Below are 16645 nucleotides of genomic sequence, written 5' to 3'. Positions count from 1 at the left end.
CTCACCCCCGACCGGGACCTTTCCTTCCTGCTCGCTGAGAAGTGGCCCCTGTTTGTGGCACCCACCAATGATGCTTCTCCCCGGATTCATCCCCACTGGTTACCTGGCAGCCCCAGTGGGGTGGGCGTGTGCTCTCTCCTCTCCCAGTTTATTTGGGGTTGGAGTCCTCCATCTGTAACTCCCTGATTTATGACCTGTTTTGCTTAACACGTCAACACTGGCCTCATCATGGGGGCCAGTTGGGCAGGCTCCCGTGCCTGCCATTTTGGGCCCACTTCCTTCTCTGTCATAACACGACCTTACAGGTGATTTTTTTTTAATTTTAATTTTTAATTTTTAATTTTTTTTTTTTTAAGATTTTATTTATTTGAGAGAGAGAGAGAATGAGAGACAGAGAGCACAAGAGGGAAGAGGGTCAGAGGGAGAAGCAGACTCCCTGCTGAGCAGGGAGCCCGATGTGGGACTCGATCCTGGGACTCCAGGATCATGACCTGAGCCGAAGGCAGTCGCTTAACCAACTGAGCCACCCAGGCGCCCGGTGATTTTTTTTTTTTAAAGATTTTATTTATTTATTCATGAGAGACAGAGAGAGAGAGAAGCAGAGGCAGAGGGAGAAGCAGGCTCCCAAGGAGCAGGGAGCCCGATGCGGGACTCGATCCCAGGACCCTGGGATCGTGACCTGAGCCGAAGGCAGACGCTTAACCATCTGAGCCACCCAGGCGCCCTTGCAGGTGACTTTGGACTTCTTGGCTGTGACTGCAAGGTTGGCCATGTCTCTGGGGTCCAGGTCATTCTTGGGGAGTGCTGTGTAAATGCCAGGATATGGCATAAGGGGTACTTGTGACCCTGGGCCCAGGTGAATCCCGGGGAGGAGGCCTTGCCTACAGGTCATTAAGCCCCCATGAGACAGAGGTGTGTCTGGCTCGGGAGGGACGTGCGTGTCTAGAGATCCCCTGGGGGGCACAGCCTGGATCCCATGCCAGGTGGGTACTTGTGAGTCAGCACCCAGGACTGGGTCCACCATGTGCCCTGGTGCTCGGCAGCTTCAGAGGGCCCTCCCTCCCTGAAGGGAGGCTGCCTCTCTGCATCAGCTCCCAGACTTGCCCTGGCTCTGGGCTGGGGCTGCGCTGGTGATGTCAGCCAGGGACTGTGACATCACTGAGTGGAGATGGTCAGAGAAGGGGGTTCTTGGGGCCTCCACCAGGGGAGCTGGCCCCTGGCCCTGACAAGATGGAGGACCCCCAAAAAACCACGGCAGGTAACTCACCTGAGGTGGGTGCTCGCAGAGGAGCATAGCCCTGACCCGGAGCGGTCTCTACAAGACCTGTTTGGTGTGGACCGGGGGCTGCCTGGCACTGGTCCGTGGTCCTCGTGGTGGGGGCAGGGGCAGGCCGGGGCTCCCCCCCCGGGTCAGGGGCCACGAGGGCCTGCCCTGTGTCAGGAACTAGGGGCCATGTTGGTTGGGTGGAGACTGGGTTTATTTTAGGCCTGAGTGAGGGACGGGAGGCCCCTTCCCCCAGGATAATTATTTTTAGCTTTGGCGCCTGGGCCTAAGCCAGGGCTAACAGCAGACACTTCCGCTGCCCTCAGATCTTGGGTTACCCAGCTTCACCCAGGTGTGCCAGGCTGCACACCTGCCCGCTCCTGGATCCTGGAGGAGCGTTATTAGGCTCTGGCCCTGGCCCTGGCCTTGCTTCCCACAGGCCGGCATGTGACTCGCTCTTGCTGGTCCCCGGCTCCCACCTGGCTTTCAGAATGTCCCCAAACAGGACCCAGAATGCACCTGTGTGGCCCGTGCTGGGTGGGGTGGCCTCCCGGGCATCCTGAGTTCGGCCGCCTTCCAGAACATTCGCAGGTCTGTGCTGCCTGCTGGGTTGGGGGGTGGCGGCTCTTTTTGTGGGGGTGACTAGCTGGTGGGCTTTCCCGGGAAGGGGTCAGCGTGAAGGGCTTCCCGTCTGCTGCCACGGTGCCCGCTGTGCCCTACAGGCGGTGACCCATGTGGGGACCTGCCCTGTCGTAAGGGGACCGCCGGGGGCCGGCGTCGAGCAGCCGGGGGCCAGCGTGGGGCTTGGGTGAGCTGCAGGAATGGGTCACTGGTGTTGTGTCGAGGGACCTGTGGGCCCAGAGGCCTGAGGGGGGCAGTGCGTGCACGAGCATCCTTCCAGTGATGTGCCCGGGTGCCTTGTCTCTGCGACCCCTGGAACCATTGGAGGCCCCTTCTGGATGGGGAGGCCACCAGAGCTGCTGGGGAGGCTCTCGCAGAGGGAGCCTGTTTGGAGTGAGACAGCCGATGGGAGTCCTCCCCTGTAAGCGCTGGCAGAGGCTTTGGAGAGGGAGTGAAGGGTATGTGGAGACTGTCCGCAAGCCCCGGGCATGCCGCCACCATGGTTAGGATTCTCGAAGGTAGCAGCAAGAAGGTGTCCAGGGAGGAGGGTGCTGTCAGACCCCGGACCCCGCCATCACAGGGAGCTACCTGGAGTGAGAATATGGGTTTCTCAGAGGGGACCCTAAGAACCACCCCCAGACACAGGGGTCTCCCTGGCTTTCTGGTCCTCGAGGGCAGCTCTGCAGGCCCAGGAGGGGTTTGCACCCTGGGTCGTGAGGCCGGGTGGAGATGCCCATCCGGGGTGGGGGCTGAGGACAAGGGGGCTGCTAGGGACGGCCCTGTGCTGATGGCCGAGGAGGGGCCTCCCAGGAGGGATGGGGGCTGAGGTCCTGAGACGGGAGGACCCCAGAGGGGCTCCTCCCGTGGGCCTCGGGCAGAGCGGTACCGGTAGTTGAGCAGGGAGCAGAGCTCCCCACCTTGTGTTCTGGCGTTCTGCACCCCGGCCTCCCCAGCTCCGCTCCCAGCTTTGTCTTCCTGGTGACCGGATCCGGCGTGACCTCTGGTGCTTCTGCAGAGCAGAGCCGCTCTTGTCCCTCAGGAAATGCCCCGGGTTTGAGGAGCTCTGTGCCAGACCCCAGGACAAAGACCAGACCTCTGTCTTTATGGGCCGTCCCGGCCTGGTCTGCATGGAGATGTCCCAGTGCTCTCTGCTGGGGTGCGTCCGCTGAGCTGAAGGCTCTGAGGATGTCCTGTCGCTGGCTTCTGCTGCACTGCCTTTGCGGGGAGCCCCCGGGACCCCTTCGCCCCTTGAGTTCACCCTTCATCAGGATAGTAGAGGTCATGAGATGCGAGAATGTTCTGTGTCCCACACAAAGTGTCTGCTTGTGATCTTTGAAATTCCTGTGGATTTTACATCTGAAGCACTCTGGGCCTTTGTGTTTCGAGTGTCTGTGTGTGTGTCCATGCATGTGTGCACGCATGAGTGCATGGGTGTGCCGATGCTCATGTTCTTGATTACTTTCTGACTGGAAAGAAGATCTAAGTGTCTGTTAACGGGACAGTAGGTAGGTTCCGGTGCCCCTTGGTGTGGAATCCCGACTTTCAAAGGAGCAGTGAGCATGTGCCGGGTGTACGAAGGGCATGTGGGTTGCTATGTGTGCTGAGTCTCTACCCGGTCGCTAAGAGGCTGTGTGTGTGGCTTTAGTGTTCTGCCCTTAAGGTTTTACCAAGTAAAGAACCAGGTGTTTTTTGCAAAAATCCTGCCCTGGCTGGTGACCACCTCAGGGAGTGCCCGCGTCCTGCTCATTTCTCCATCCGGCCCTTTGGACGGGCCCAGACCAGGTTGTGCGTCTGGGTGCCTGCCCTGCGTGTGGGCTCTGTTCCTCACGCCCCTGCAGGCAGTGGGGGCTCTTCCAAAGGCAGCTGCCCGCCGTCCCCTCCTCCGTTCCTTTCTCATGACTCTCCTGCTTCAGCCACGGTCACTCTCGAGGAAATGAGTCTGGCTTCCTTTGTCTCGGTCGGGGGAGGAGACTTGTGTCTAGAAAGAAAGCAGGCATTCGGGGAAATGCAGACCAGAAGCACCGCTACGGGGACGGCAGCACGGGCTGGAGCCCAAGGAGCGCTTGGACCCTCGTGCGCGGTGTGCAGGCTTTCAGAAAACGGTGCGGCTGCTCGGAGAGCAGCCCAGCAGCTCCTCAGACGGCTGCGGTAGAATTTCCACTTGAGCACGGCCAGCTGTGCACCCAGAGGAACCGACGCTCGCTTCTCAGTGCCCAGAGATGGACACTCACGGTCCCCCACGCACGGGCACGTTCCTCTGCCCACACGCACTGCCCCGGGGATGGACCCCGAGCCCACGACGCTCAGGGAGGGAACCAGACACAGAAGGCCGCATGGAGTGTAAGTCCACGTGGGTGACACGTCCGGAACAGGCTCATCCGCGGACGGGAAGGGGGCTCGTGGGGCTGGGGGGTGATGGCTGATAGGGCGGGGTGCCTTTTGGGGCGATGGGATGTTCTGGAATTAGACCATGGTAATGGTTGGATAACTGTATTAAAGGCCACTGAATTGTACGTTTTTATTTTTTTATTTTCTTTTAAAGATTTTATTTTTTTCATGTGAGACACAGAGCATGAGCAGGGAGAGAGGCAGAGGGAGAGGGAGAAGCAGGCTCCCCGCTGAGCCAGGAGCCCAATGCGGGGCTCGATCCCGGACCCTGGGATCATGACCTGAGCCGAAGGCAGATGCTTAACCATCTGAGCCACCCAGGTGCCCCTGAATTGTACACTTTTAAGGGGTGAAACGTATGGTATGGGAATTGTATTTCCATGATAGGAGTAACAATAAAGCAGGGACCTAGAAGCAAAAGATGCCCCCCCACCCTCGTGAGGAGAGAAGTGCTCTCTGGCTTTTCTTGTATGGTTCCGACGCCCCCACCGTGTGTCCAGGGAGCAGGGTCTGGCCCAAGCTCAGGAGGAAGGCTGGAGCCTGTGGACGGCTTTTTTGTTTGTTTGTTTTTGTTTTTTTTTTTTAAGATTTTATTTATTTGAGAGAGAGAGAATGAGAGATAGCACGAGAGGGAAGAGGGTCAGAGGGAGAAGCAGACTCCCTGCTGAGCAGGGGGCCCGATGTGGGACTCGATCCCGGGACTCCAGGATCATGACCTGAGCCGAAGGCAGTCGCTTAACCAACTGAGCCACCCAGGCGCCCGGCGGCTTTGTTTTTAATAGTAAACTTGAGATTATGGTCTGTGTAGATTCACCTTCAGGTGGAGCCCCAGGTGTGCTCAGAGGGGCTCTTGGGGTATTTCCAGGTGTGCGCAATGGGAAGGGGGCTGGCTCCGTTGATGTCAGATGGACGTGTTCCCTCCTGGGGCAGCCCAGCCACTGTCCCCAAGACCCCATCCCCCTTGCATACTCTAGGCCCTGCCCAGGGATGTGTGGGGCACAACTGATGGAGCAGGGAAATTGGGAATACCTGTAAACCCCCTTCTTTGTGTTTGGCCCCCGTTCCTGACTGACAGGCCCAGCACACCTCACTCACTCACTCTACCCCCAGTGCCCACCAGAGCGATGGTCCCCAAAGCAGGCGGGGCCTTGCTCCTTCCTGACCCCAAGCCTGAGGTTCTTCTGTGGCGGGGCAGGGTACTGAGCCAGGCCCCACCCAGGCTTCCGGAGCAGCACCGCTTTGTGTGTGATGTGGGCGTGCACACAGGTGTGAGAGCACGGGAGGGGGTGTGTGAGCGCCACAACCCTGGGCCATCGCCTCTCCCTGAGCACATGGACTGGGGATCCCCTCTGCGGGGCCCCTGCCTGCTCTGAGCCAGCTGTTCCCAGGACTCTTGGTCCTGGCCTGGTCAGTGGAGGGGCGTTCTGGGGGCCCCCATGGGGAGGCAACGCCATCCCTGTCTCCCTGGCACATCCAGCTGCAGGGCTGGTGGGGGAGCAGTCTGACCTCAGGGTGCTCCCACGTGCGGGCAGCCCCGCTCATGCACCTCAGACTCCATGTCTTGTCTTGGCATTAAAGAGCCCGCCTGCCCTGATCCACAGTGAGCGGGGACACGCGTGAGCTGGGTCATGGCCACTCTGGGCCTGACAGCTGTGTGCACAGGCAGAGCCCTTTCTCCAGGCCTCTGGCACGCACTCAGACTTAATCTAATTAATTAATTTTAAGAAGGGGAGGAGAGGGGAGGGGCAGAGGGAGAGAGAATCTCAAGCAGGCTCCATACCCAGCCCCATGTCGGTCCAGCACCGAGACCGACGTGGGGCTCCATCCTGCAGCCCTGAGATCATGACCTGAGCTGAAATCCAGAGTCGTCCATCAACCGACTGAGCCGCCCAGGCGCCCCACACTCAGATTTTAGAGGAGGACATGTTTGGTCGGGGGCGCTTACAGGAGCATGTTGGTGGTTTCTTTTTGAAGAGATCCTTTGGCTTTGATGTGAGCAGTTGGTGGGGGTTGGAGGAGGAGGTGTGGCTGAGAGGCCTGGTCTGGCTGGCTGGCGCCCAGAACCTGAGGGGATGGGGGTGGGCCTGGGGATGCAGGGTGGGCTGGAGGCGTCTGGTCAGGGCCAAGGACCGGCCCGGGTTTGTTTCTGTGGGTACCTGCCCCTCGCCACACCCAGCTTGGGTGGCTGGCCCTTCCTCCCTGCGTCCTGGGGGCTGCGCAGTGCCTGCCCTTCCTTCTACAAGCCCTCCATGGCCCCTGCTTCGTCCCTAAGGGGCCAAGGCTGGTCCCACCCCAGGCGCATGCACAGCCTGTGCCCAGATCGCTGGCTTTCTCAGCCTGGGAGCCCACCTGACTTCCCTCGGCAGCTGCTGACCAAGTGAAGCCTTGCCAGGGTCAAGGCCTCCTCCAGCCCCACCTGGCCATAGGTCACAAGTTCCTGGAATTAGGCCCGGGGACGTTGGCATCACCTGCACAGCACAGGGTGGGGTGCAGTGGGGGCCGGTAGGGCAGGCCAGAGGCCTTGGAGGTCAGTGGCGAGGGCCTGTCTCCCAGCCTCGGGCTCTTTCTGCTCTGCTGTGTGTCATCTTCCCTGTCCTGAGAAGCAGCCCCTCGGCCTGGGGAAGGGGCTGTGGGTGAGGTGGCTCTTAGCCCTCTCTGCACCCAGACTGGGGGCTCCACAGCTGGCTTCGGGGTTCTAGGGCCTCAGTCACGTGACTAGCCCCGACTTCTGCCAGTGGGGCTGTCCCTGAATCATGGGGGTGCGGGTCACTCGACAGCACGTCTCACACCAGCTTGACATGAGGCACTCACAGCCTGGAGTCACTGCACCCCTCTGTCCGGGCCCCAGAAGTCATGCCTTGAGCTCGTACCTTCATAGATCTTTCAGCATGTGCTTGGCGGCCAGAGCCTCTCATGGTGCTGCCCTCGGGGCCACCTGCCAGGCTAGGGCTGCGTCATGGACACGCGTGGCCTCCTGACCCATGTCTTTATTTCTTTGCCAGCCGGGAACCACGAGATTTGAGGCGGCGGGACCTGTCAACAGAATGTGTCATCCCCCTGCATGCGACCCCGAGGCCACCGAGATGAGCAGCACCGCTGGGCCCTGGCAAGCGCCCACGTCTCACTAGCCGGGAGCGCCGGGCCACCATGGTGTACTAGCCCCGAAGAGCCGGCCGCAGCCTCAGGTCTGCACAGACCCGGGATTTGCACGGCAGCTGAGTCACCGTGGAGAGGCCAGGGTACCACAAACTTATGGATTTTGACAAGAAAGGAGGGAAAGGGGAGTCGGAGGAGGGTCGGAGAATGTCCAAGGCCGGCGGCCGGACCAGCCATGGCGTCCGGAGCTCGGGGACCAGCTCAGGGGTCCTGATGGTGGGACCCAACTTCCGGGTCGGGAAGAAGATAGGCTGTGGCAACTTCGGGGAGCTCCGGCTAGGTGAGCATCCTTGTTTACATCCCGGGGCGCGGGGTGGCGGGGGGGCGCCTGACGGGGCTGCGGCCACCACTCCCAGATGACTTCCAGATGGTTGGGCCTGGGAGTCCAGGTAAGTGTGAGATTCTGCTCCCCAAGGGGGAGGCTTTGCCAGGGGGATGGATCCCTAGCCTCACCCTGTGTTTTTGAGGGACAGTTTTGTGGGGAATCTGTGTGCCCCCCCATACAGGGGGGGCCCACATGGAAGTTTCTAGCTGGTGGATCCAGGTGCATTTGCAACGTGAAATGCAAGCTTAGCTCCTGCTGAGCACTTAGCTGTTAGGAACCGCAGGCAAAGCCTGAGCCCCGTCCAGTGGCCTGTGTCACTGTCGCGTGCCCCAACCCTGAGAGCCTGGGTTGAGATTCTGTCCTGAGCCAGAGCCACACCACAGCCGCTCCAGACGCTGCAGGATTGGGCTTGGGCCGTGGAGTCTCACTGCCTGTCTGTGGCTTCAGGAAGCCCTGGGCTTGGGCCTTCTGAGCCAGCAGACTGTCAAGGGCTGGGGGTCCGGTCTCTGTGTGCTGGTTGATGGGGGGTGTGCAGGGCAGGTGCAGGGCTCGAACAGCGGATGTGTCTGTCTATCTGTCTGTCTGCAACACTGCCAGACTCACGGGAGAGAGCGCAGTGCAGCCGTGTCCAGCCGTCCTGGCACAGCAGGGCCCCGGCCGCCTAATAGCCAGTTCCACAGCTGACCCCGGATGGAGCCGCCTTCATCCCCTCCTGCCTCCCTATTAGGATGTGCGTGTGTGCACACACATGCTCGCACAAACCAGGACACACACACAGGCCCAGGCCTGACTTGCAGCCTGGGGGCTACGGGGCCTGTCCTTGGGGTGTGTCAGGATCAGCAGCCTGCACAGTACGGCTCTGCATAAACAAATGAGAGTGTACAGTGGGGCCATGGGGTACAGCAGCTTTGGGTTTAAAACGTTTTCAAAATTGAGGTATGTGGTGTTTTCTGCCTGGCTTTTGCTCAGCATGATTTTGAGTGTCCCCGGTGTTGTGTGTGTAGGTAGCTGGTTGTCCCATCTGTGTGTCTGCACCCCATTTTCTTCATCCGTTCTCCTGCTCAGGGACATTTTCGCCATTGTGAATAAAACCGTCCTCAGCATCCCTCTCCAGGTCTTGCCAGACTGATCTCCACAGTGATGGTAACTTTCTAAACTCCTACGGGCAGCGTCCGAGGGTCCTGCGTGTGACACGTCCCCATCAGCATTTGGGGTCATTGGATTTTTCTGTTTTGAGCATGCTCGGGGGTGTCAAGGGGTTTTCATTTGCATTTTCCTGATGATTCATGTTCTCCTGTACATCGTGTGTCTTTTTTCCTGGCGATTTGAGGTTTTCCTTTTATTTTTGGTTTCAGATTTTGATTCCTCATTGTTGAAGGGAGATTTCTTTGTGTTTATCCTGCTTGGGATTGATTAAGCTTCATAGATCTGTGTGATACTTTTTCATTAAATTGGAAAAACTTCAGTCATTGTTTCTTCAGATCTTTCCCTGCCTTCGTTTTCATGTCTTTGGCACCCTCAGACTCCGGCTACACGTACATTAAGTGTTCGATGCTTTTCTGCAGGTCCCTCAAGCTTCTTTTGAGTTCTCTTTTAGCCTTTTTGTCTTTCTTTGCTTCAGTCTGGTTAGGTTTTACTCTTTTGTAAGTTCGTCCTTCTTTTTCTCTATTTTGTCTGATCTATTGTTGGAGCCATTCCGGTGAATTTCTCACCTCACACATGGCATCTCTCACTTCACTGGATTCCCCTGTTTCTCCCTTGAGGTTTCCTATCTGCTCGTTTATTTTCCCCATCTTGTCCTTGAAATCCTCACACATCCTTGTGATTATTTAAAATGCTAAATCTTTGGCACCCTTGACTTTGTTGTTTCTTGTTACTGTCTCATTTGCCTCCTTTTGCACACGTCTAGTACTGTTTTATTTTGTGTTGGAAATGGTGGGTGCCACGTGTGGAATGTCTGCATTATGCTTTGTCCTGGAGGCTCATCTTGACGTCGTGAGGGTCTGGTGGGCAGCTGAGAGCTGACCTGACTCAAGGGCTGGGGTCACATCTGTCCCAAGGCGAGGGCATCCTGGGTTCTCGGCCAAGGGTCGGGGGAGTTCAGGAAGACCTCTGTGTCTGGATGGCTGCAGCTCCAGCCTTGTGTGGCCCCCAGGATCTTCCTTCTGCTCGTAGCCCCTCAGGAGCGTGCCCCCAACACACACAGGCGAGGCTGCTGACGTTGGTGAGGCCCTCGGAGCCCCAAGCACCTGAACCCCTCCAGCTGTCTGCACATCCCGACTTCAGACACGCGTGGGCACGGGTGCACATGCTCCCCTTCAAATCACACTGGCCTTCAAGGACTTTGGCTCTCCCAGAACTCCCATGGGCAGTCAAAATGCCAAAGTTTCTTCAAGACGCAATAAAGTTATCAGTTACCATAAAGGATCGATTAGAATCATCAGAGTTTAAAACATCTTTTTATGAGGGGCGCCTGGGCGGCTCAGTTGGTTGAGTGTCCGACTCTTGGTTTTGGCTCAGGTCGTGACCTCATGGGTCGTGGAATTGAGCCCCATGTGGGGCTCTGTGCTCCGAGGGGAGTCTGCTGGAGATTCTCTCTGGCCCCTCCCCCCCACTCACACTAATGCGTGCTCTCTTTCTCTCAAATAAACAAACCTTTAAAAAAAACAACCATGTATTTGTGAGAAAACCTTGTTAGGAGCATGGACAGGCAAGCCACAGACGGGCAGTGGTCAGAGAGCACCATGTGACAAAGCCCCGGCGTTTGCACCTGTGGAAGGATAGCTCAGTAATAAAAAGACACTCCAATTTAAAAATGGGCACGAGAGGAGTGCGTGGCCGGCTCCGTCGGAGGACTGTTTGACTCTTGATCTCGGGGTCGTGCGTTTGAGCCCCATGTCAGCTGTAGAGATGACTTTAAAAAAACATTAAAAACAGGCAAGAGATGTGAAGAGAGACTTCACAAAAGCAGACAGATGAATCGCCAGGGAGCTCAGAAGGCACGCCACCTCACCGGCCACAAGGGAAGGCAGCCACGTGAGTTACACTGCACATTCGCAGCACAAGCAGCAGACTTGGCAGAGTGGGCCTGCGTGCCGGGAGGAAGTCCCACATCTTAACACTCACCTCCGCGGAGCTTGTAAGAACACCAGGAGCTGGCCGGCGAAGCCAGCCAGACCGGGTCCCGGCAGCGGACCTGCCGCAGCACAGACAAACCTCCGGTGCACTGAGCTGTATGGAAGGAGCCGGGAAGGAGGGGGCGTGCCGGATGGTGCCCCTCGGTGGATGCGTCTCGGGTCGTGAAGGTGGGGCCAGGCCCAGTTTGTGTGCTGGCGACATGCTCATTGCATGGGGCCCTTCACGTGCGTGCACTTGACGGGTCAGTGTCTCCCCTCAGCCAAGGTCCTGCTGAACCTAGTCTGTGCTCTTCATCGGCTGGAATATGGAGGGTACTGATGTCTGCTGCTTTGAAATGCTCTGATTTTGTTAAAATTAAGGGAGATGAGGGGCGCCTGGGGGGCTCCGTCGGTGGGGCATCTGCCTTCAGCTCAGGTCGTGATCCCAGGGTCCTGGGATCGATTCCCGCATCGGGCTCCCTGCTCAGCGGGAAGCCTGCTTCTCCCTCTCCCACTCTCCCTGCTTGTGTTCCCTCTCTCGCTGTCTCTCTGTCAAATAAATAAAATCTTCAGAAAATAAATAAGGGAGATGAGTGGGTGATAGGTGCACAGACACAGCAGAATGAAGAGCAGATTGTTTCTGATGTCATCTAGGGGGTGAGGATGTGGGCCTTCCCTGCAGGGGTTTTCCATTTTTTTATGTTTGAAACTTTTCATCATAAAATGTTGAAGGAAAAACATAAGAGGCAAAACCTGTTTTTTATCAAAGCCCAGGAAGCAGGGCTTCAGGAGAGCTTTCCTTCCCTGCTGATGAGCATCTGTGAAGAACCTCTTAACTGAGTTGTCTGCCCAAGTGAACGGAGGTCTTCGGGAAGACGGGGCCCCTCTGCCCACCCCTCCCAGACCGCGGCAAGAAATGGGAGAGGAGAGAACACAGACTGGGGGAGAGGCGAGCTGGGCTCCTCCCGGACAGCACCGTCGTGGGCACGCAGCGGCCTCAGCAGTCTCCCAAGGTGCAGTCAGAAATGAATGTTTTGTTCAAGCAACCGAAGGAAAAGAAAAATTTAAACACACTACCTATGGTCAGCATGCCCAAACCTGCCAAGTGCCCGTGGAATGAATGAATAAATAAGCAGGATGTGCACACGCTCCCCACCGAGAACTAAAAACCTCTGTGAGAGAAATTGCACATCGTGGCCGGGCAGCTGGAGTTCAGCTGTCCCCTCCCTCAGGTTCTCCTATAGGCCTGCGGTGACCCCTCGGCATGCAGTGTGCTGGGGAAGCTGACCGCTGGCTCTCGACCGCCCCTGGGGACAAAGGCCCCAGGATGGCTGAGGCCGCACCGAAGACCCCCCCCCGCCCCCACCAGTGCCACAGCGACACACACACCTGAGAGCATATGCCCGGGATGGGGTGGTGACTGGGGGGAGGGGCTGACAGGCACGGGGAGCCCCGGCCTCAGCCTGTGGGGTGGTATACAGCGGGGTCTCCACCGCCACGTTGGAGGAACAGCCCAGGTGTGAATGTCACCATGACGGGGAGAGTAAGCTGAGGCCTCTTCCCACAGTGGATCCTGCTCAAGTCCAGTGGGGCAGACCGTGTGGCATCTTGGAGGAGCAGGTATACCATGTGGAGCCACATTCATGGCCCTTAGGGTCCGGTGAGGCCAGTCCGAGGCCATAGGCCAGGATCATGCTGGGAGGGGCCCTCTACTGGAGACGGGGGCACAGCTGTCCACGGTACTGTGCCAGAGGGTCGGGGGGGCAGGGGCAAGTGCTTGGGTTTGAGGGGCTAGGGCAGCCCTCTATTATGCAGCAGGTCACCCGACCTCAAAGCCAAGTGGGTGCCGGGTGTCCACACACAGGGCACAGAGACCCTTCACAGAAGCCTTGAGCCACGGGGCTGGGGCTGTCTCACCATAAGTCCCGTCTGTGGGGCTCTAGCAGGTGAAATCTGGGCTGCGGCAGGTTCCGGAACTCATGTGTTTTCAGTTCTCTGAGGTTGGGCGTGTGGGCTCTTTCTGTGTGGGTTCCTGGAGGTCCTGCTGGTCAGTGATGGGCTTGGGAAGACCCTGCCCCAGGCTTGCTCTTCCCTGTGAGGCACACAGATTCCTAGCCCCAGGCGTGGTGAGCTCTGGTGCCCTGGGAAGCCAGCCAGGGGCTCTCTGCCCACCAGGTGCCACTGAGCAGTGTCTCAGTGAGCCACAGTTTCCAGCAAGGGGCAGGGCCCTGACGCCTGTTCCCTTTTTGCACCACAAGGGAGCTCCCCATGCTGATGGCCGGTGTGGAGCGCCTTGGGTGAGTCATCGCAAGACAGGACCTGGACAGGCCTCTCCATGCGGCTTCTTGCCAGGGGGCCGTGCTCCACAGGGTCGGGGTCTGCTGAAGGAGAAGAGCCAGGGGCAGGGGGGCTGGTCCTCGGCAGAGCAGGTGTTGGGAGCGTAGAGTTGCCGGAGAAGGGACGGGGGTGTTCCGGGGAGCCAGGAGGGGCTGCCGCAGGTCAGATGGAACAGGGAGGGGAACACCACCCTCTGCTGCTTCGCTGTGGGAGCTGAAGAGGGGCCTCGGGGTCATCGTGGGTCTGTTTTCTCTCCTTGTTTTTTTAGATGGGAGAAACGGGCACGAGTTGGTGTGCTGGCGGGAAGGGCCCCCTAGAGAGGCGTTGGGAGCGGCCTCCTTGACTGGGCGGGCCTGGGTTGGTGGGGGGAGGGGAGGGCTGGCGGGAGGGGTGCTGGAGGATGAGGGTGTGGGGCGGGGGGGGCCACCCGCAGCGGGGCAGGGGGCTTTGTAGGCATTCTTCTCACTCCCAGGACATGGCCAGGCTCAAGGGGGTCTGCCAGGGAATAGGAGGTGGCCCTGGAGGCGTGGGTCAGGTGGGGTCTCCCCCGTGCCAGGGGCCCTGCCGCGCTGACGCACCTCTCTCCCACAGGGAAGAATCTCTATACAAATGAATACGTAGCTATTAAACTGGTGAGTTCAGGCCTTCCCTCACACCGCCCAGTGGGGCCTCAGGGGTCCTGAGCTCAGGCTGGCCCGGTGGGTCTCCTGGGTGGAGGGGGGGGTGCATGCACGGTGGGTCCCCTGACCACATGTCCACCTGCCCTTCCCAGGAGCCCATCAAGTCCCGGGCGCCTCAGCTGCACCTGGAGTACCGTTTCTACAAGCAGCTCAGTGCCGCAGGTACCTGGGCCCCACACAGTGGGGGCACAGTGGGGGCCACGGAGGGTGCCACGCAGGTCCCACACGAGTCTGTGTGTCGCCCCTGCAGAGGGCATCCCTCAGGTCTACTACTTTGGCCCGTGTGGGAAGTACAATGCCATGGTGCTGGAGCTGCTGGGGCCTAGCCTGGAGGACCTGTTTGACCTGTGTGACCGCACGTTCACGCTCAAGACGGTGCTCATGATCGCCATCCAGCTGGTATGGGCTGGGGGTGCTTGGGAGGGCCGTGGGGCAGGGGAGGGGCGGGCGGGCCGAGGGGAGGACAGCCCTGAGCCACCCTCCCCACCACAGATCACGCGCATGGAGTACGTGCACACCAAGAGCCTCATCTACCGCGACGTGAAGCCCGAGAACTTCCTGGTGGGGCGGCCGGGCACCAAGCGGCAGCACGCCATCCACATCATCGACTTTGGCCTGGCCAAGGAGTACATCGACCCCGAGACCAAGAAGCACATCCCGTACCGGGAGCACAAGAGCCTGACGGGCACGGCGCGCTACATGAGCATCAACACGCACCTGGGCAAGGGTGAGCCTCGCGCGGGCCGGGCGGGGGAGCTCACGGGCCGCGCTGACCTGCTCTCCCCCCGCAGAGCAGAGCCGCCGCGACGACCTGGAGGCGCTGGGCCACATGTTTATGTACTTCCTGCGTGGCAGCCTGCCCTGGCAGGGGCTCAAGGTGGGCGCAGGGCCAGGGGTGCGGGTGCGGGGGGCCTGTGGGTCGGTGTCGGCTGACCGCTCTCCCCACAGGCCGACACACTCAAGGAGCGCTACCAGAAGATCGGGGACACCAAGCGGGCCACGCCCATTGAGGTGCTCTGCGAGAGCTTCCCAGGTGAGGAGCACCCCAGCCCCATGGCCCCGGGCCCCACTGCCCCCCCCCCATGCCCCACTGACTCGTGCACCCCCGCTGCCTCTCCACAGAGGAGATGGCCACCTACCTGCGCTACGTGCGGCGCCTGGACTTCTTTGAGAAGCCGGACTACGACTACCTGCGCAAGCTCTTTACCGACCTCTTCGACCGCAGCGGCTTCGTGTTCGACTATGAGTACGACTGGGCGGGGAAGCCCCTGGTACGTGGGGGTCCCCGGACCGCTAGAGTCCTGGTTCCTGCAGTGGGTGAGGCCCCAGGATGTGGGGCCGGGAGCCTTGGTGCTCCATGCCCATGGGACCCCAGGTGCATGGTGGGTGGGCGTAGGCTGCCCGGCCTCAGCGCTGCGTCCTGCCCCCTGCAGCCGACGCCCATCGGCACGGTCCACTCCGACCTGCCCTCGCAGCCTCAGCCTCGGGACAAAGCCCAGCTACACAGCAAAAACCAGGTGAGGGGCTGGGCCAAGGACCCCAACCATGGGGGCGGTGGGGCAGGGCCCACCTGACCCCCCTGCTGCCTCCCCCAACCCAGGCACTGAACTCCACCAACGGGGAGCTGAATGCAGACGACCCCACTGCCGGGCACTCCAATGCTCCCATCACGGCGCCCGCGGAGGTGGAGGTGGCCGATGACACCAAGTAAGGCCCTGGGCAGCAGCTGGGCACGGGGACACCGTGGGCCCCCTCCCCACCACCGGCCACATGTCCATGTCCCCTCGCTCACCCTGTGCAGGTGCTGCTGTTTTTTCAAGAGAAGGAAGAGAAAAGCAGTGCAGCGTCACAAGTGATGCTGGGCCCGGGTGCCCTGGACCCTCCTGCCGCAGCCACCCCGGCGAGCCTGGCCCCGGCTGTGTGGCCCACAGCCAGGACAAACTGCAGGGCCGGCCGCGGCTGCCTGCCCCCCCACGCGGGGTCACTTCTTTCACACGAGACTTTGGCCGAAATTTCTACGCCCGTGTCTGGTCCTCCCCTCCAAGAGCATTAACTATTTCAAACAAGGAGAAGAGAAACAGTGGCCACCCTGCCCTGCGCCCCTCCCGCCCGCCTGCTGAAGTGAGTAGTCGGCCGCCCGCGCCGGCCAGCCCGTCCTGTTAGTCTCATAAAGTCCAGCTTGTCTCCCTCGATCCAAAGGCCGTTCTCTCGAGGGGGTGCTGTGGGCGTTGCTGCCGGGGGCGAGCCCGCCCTGGGCCTCCCTGCACCACAGGGGAAGGCGGGGTGGGGGAGGCCCCCCAAACCAAAATGCTGCACCAAAGCCTGGGCCGGCGGGCACAGCCCCACAGGGTTCCCTGCCACACCTGCTTGTGGAGTCGTGTCCGGGGCCTTGGAGCCCCGGGGGCGGCCTCCTGCTTGGCGCTCAGGCCGCGGTCTGTGCCCGGGTGTGCGTGGGCTTCTCGTGTCTGTGCTCCATGCCGCCAGCGGACCAGCAGGAGACAAGCGCCTTAAAGCCCTGTCCCAGCCCCGCAGGCACGTCCGGGGTCGGGCAGTCCTGGTGGGAGTGTGGTCCTCCTGGGCCTCCCTGGGGGGCCTGTGCTGCCTCGGGGTGGAGCAGCCAGGGACGGCCTGGCAGCGGTGTGTGTGTCTAGGTCTTGCTTTACACAGTGTACAGAAATGGCACTTCGGTTTCTCTGACGCTTCCTGGAAGCCATAGAGTTTAGGGGCTTTTTTAAAAAAATAAAGGAAAATGAAAGCA

At 59.9% G+C, this 16645-nt stretch overlaps 1 protein-coding gene across 3 annotated transcripts in view; it reads left to right on the top strand.

Annotated features, from left to right (window-relative positions):
• The window catches only part of CSNK1G2 (casein kinase 1 gamma 2), a 26784-nt gene extending 10139 nt beyond the window's left edge, over positions 1-16645 (top strand). Inside the window, exons 1-12 of one of the 3 annotated variants that reach the window (XM_028126139.2) lie at positions 7544-7709; positions 12438-12490; positions 13799-13839; positions 13980-14049; positions 14138-14286; positions 14380-14614; positions 14679-14764; positions 14836-14920; positions 15010-15158; positions 15321-15404; positions 15488-15594; positions 15689-16645. In XM_028126139.2, coding sequence (XP_027981940.1) covers positions 14188-14286; positions 14380-14614; positions 14679-14764; positions 14836-14920; positions 15010-15158; positions 15321-15404; positions 15488-15594; positions 15689-15743 — 900 coding nt within the window. In that variant the 5' untranslated portion in view covers positions 7544-7709; positions 12438-12490; positions 13799-13839; positions 13980-14049; positions 14138-14187 and the 3' untranslated portion in view covers positions 15744-16645. Of the gene's footprint in view, positions 1-7275; positions 7710-12437; positions 12491-13798; positions 13840-13979; positions 14050-14137; positions 14287-14379; positions 14615-14678; positions 14765-14835; positions 14921-15009; positions 15159-15320; positions 15405-15487; positions 15595-15688 lie in introns of those variants that run through there. The other 2 variants (XM_028126137.2, XM_028126138.2) reach the window with 2 other exon arrangements.

This window comes from Eumetopias jubatus, unplaced genomic scaffold, assembly GCF_037043125.1.
Source record: "Eumetopias jubatus isolate StellerSeaLion01/CBP00866 unplaced genomic scaffold, mEumJub1_p1.0 scaffold_1, whole genome shotgun sequence".
NCBI classification, from domain to species: Eukaryota; Metazoa; Chordata; class Mammalia; order Carnivora; family Otariidae; genus Eumetopias; species Eumetopias jubatus.
This window is presented reverse-complemented; position numbering and strand designations above follow the sequence as displayed.